Below are 777 nucleotides of genomic sequence, written 5' to 3'. Positions count from 1 at the left end.
TTATATATATATATATAAAAGATAATAAGAGAGAAAAAACTACAAAAGGCTTGTGTTACATTTGTAGAGGAGGTTGTTGTTCATTATATATATATATAGTTTCTTATATATATATATATGTATATGTATATTTTACCACCTTTTGCTGTTCTTTTAAAATATTTTCATTGACAAACTATCAATTTTATTTCCAGTGCGTTCTGAAAATAAATGAGACAAATGCCAAGCAGCTGATGCCAAAACCAATATTTTATAGTACACATCTCTGTTAGAACAAGATACCAGTTCCAAATGTAACACCTGAGTGTATTGCTGTGTCAGTCTTTTCACTGCAAGTTTTTGTTACTCAAAGACAGAAGACAGTGGCATGCATCATCTAACAGTGCAAAGATAAGGAAAAGAACAACTTTTACATACATACATACATACATACATACATACATACATATAATGTAAGTATATACATATATTTATGTATATATGTGTGTGTGTGTCTCTCTCTGTGTATATATATGTAAATAAATGTATATGTATATATGGATATATGTATGTATATATACATGTATATGTATGTATGTATCTATGTATCTATCTATCTATCTATATATATATATATATATACCGGAGTAAGCACATGAAATGTGCAACAAGGTGGAAAAAAGAGTACTCAAATACCAGAGGTAGAGTAATATGCTTTATTTAAAAGCAGCAGAAATATAACGTTTTTTTTGTTATATTTCTGCTGCTTTTAAATAAAGTATATATATATATATATAT

The 777-nt window shown here is 26.8% G+C and overlaps 1 protein-coding gene across 2 annotated transcripts in view; it reads left to right on the top strand.

The window, feature by feature from the left end:
• LOC128247268 (kinesin-like protein KIF6) overlaps positions 1-671 on the top strand; it is an 85787-nt gene extending 85116 nt beyond the window's left edge. Inside the window, exon 8 of one of the 2 annotated variants that reach the window (XM_052966081.1) lies at positions 195-671. In XM_052966081.1, the coding sequence (XP_052822041.1) occupies positions 195-214 (20 nt within the window). In that variant the 3' untranslated portion in view covers positions 215-671. The remainder of the gene's footprint in view (positions 1-194) is intronic. The other variant, XM_052966080.1, reaches the window with a different exon arrangement.
• The last annotated feature ends 106 nt before the right edge of the window (positions 672-777 follow it).

The sequence above is a fragment of the Octopus bimaculoides genome, chromosome 3 (assembly GCF_001194135.2).
Source record: "Octopus bimaculoides isolate UCB-OBI-ISO-001 chromosome 3, ASM119413v2, whole genome shotgun sequence".
In the NCBI taxonomy this organism is placed as follows: Eukaryota; Metazoa; Mollusca; class Cephalopoda; order Octopoda; family Octopodidae; genus Octopus; species Octopus bimaculoides.
This window is presented reverse-complemented; position numbering and strand designations above follow the sequence as displayed.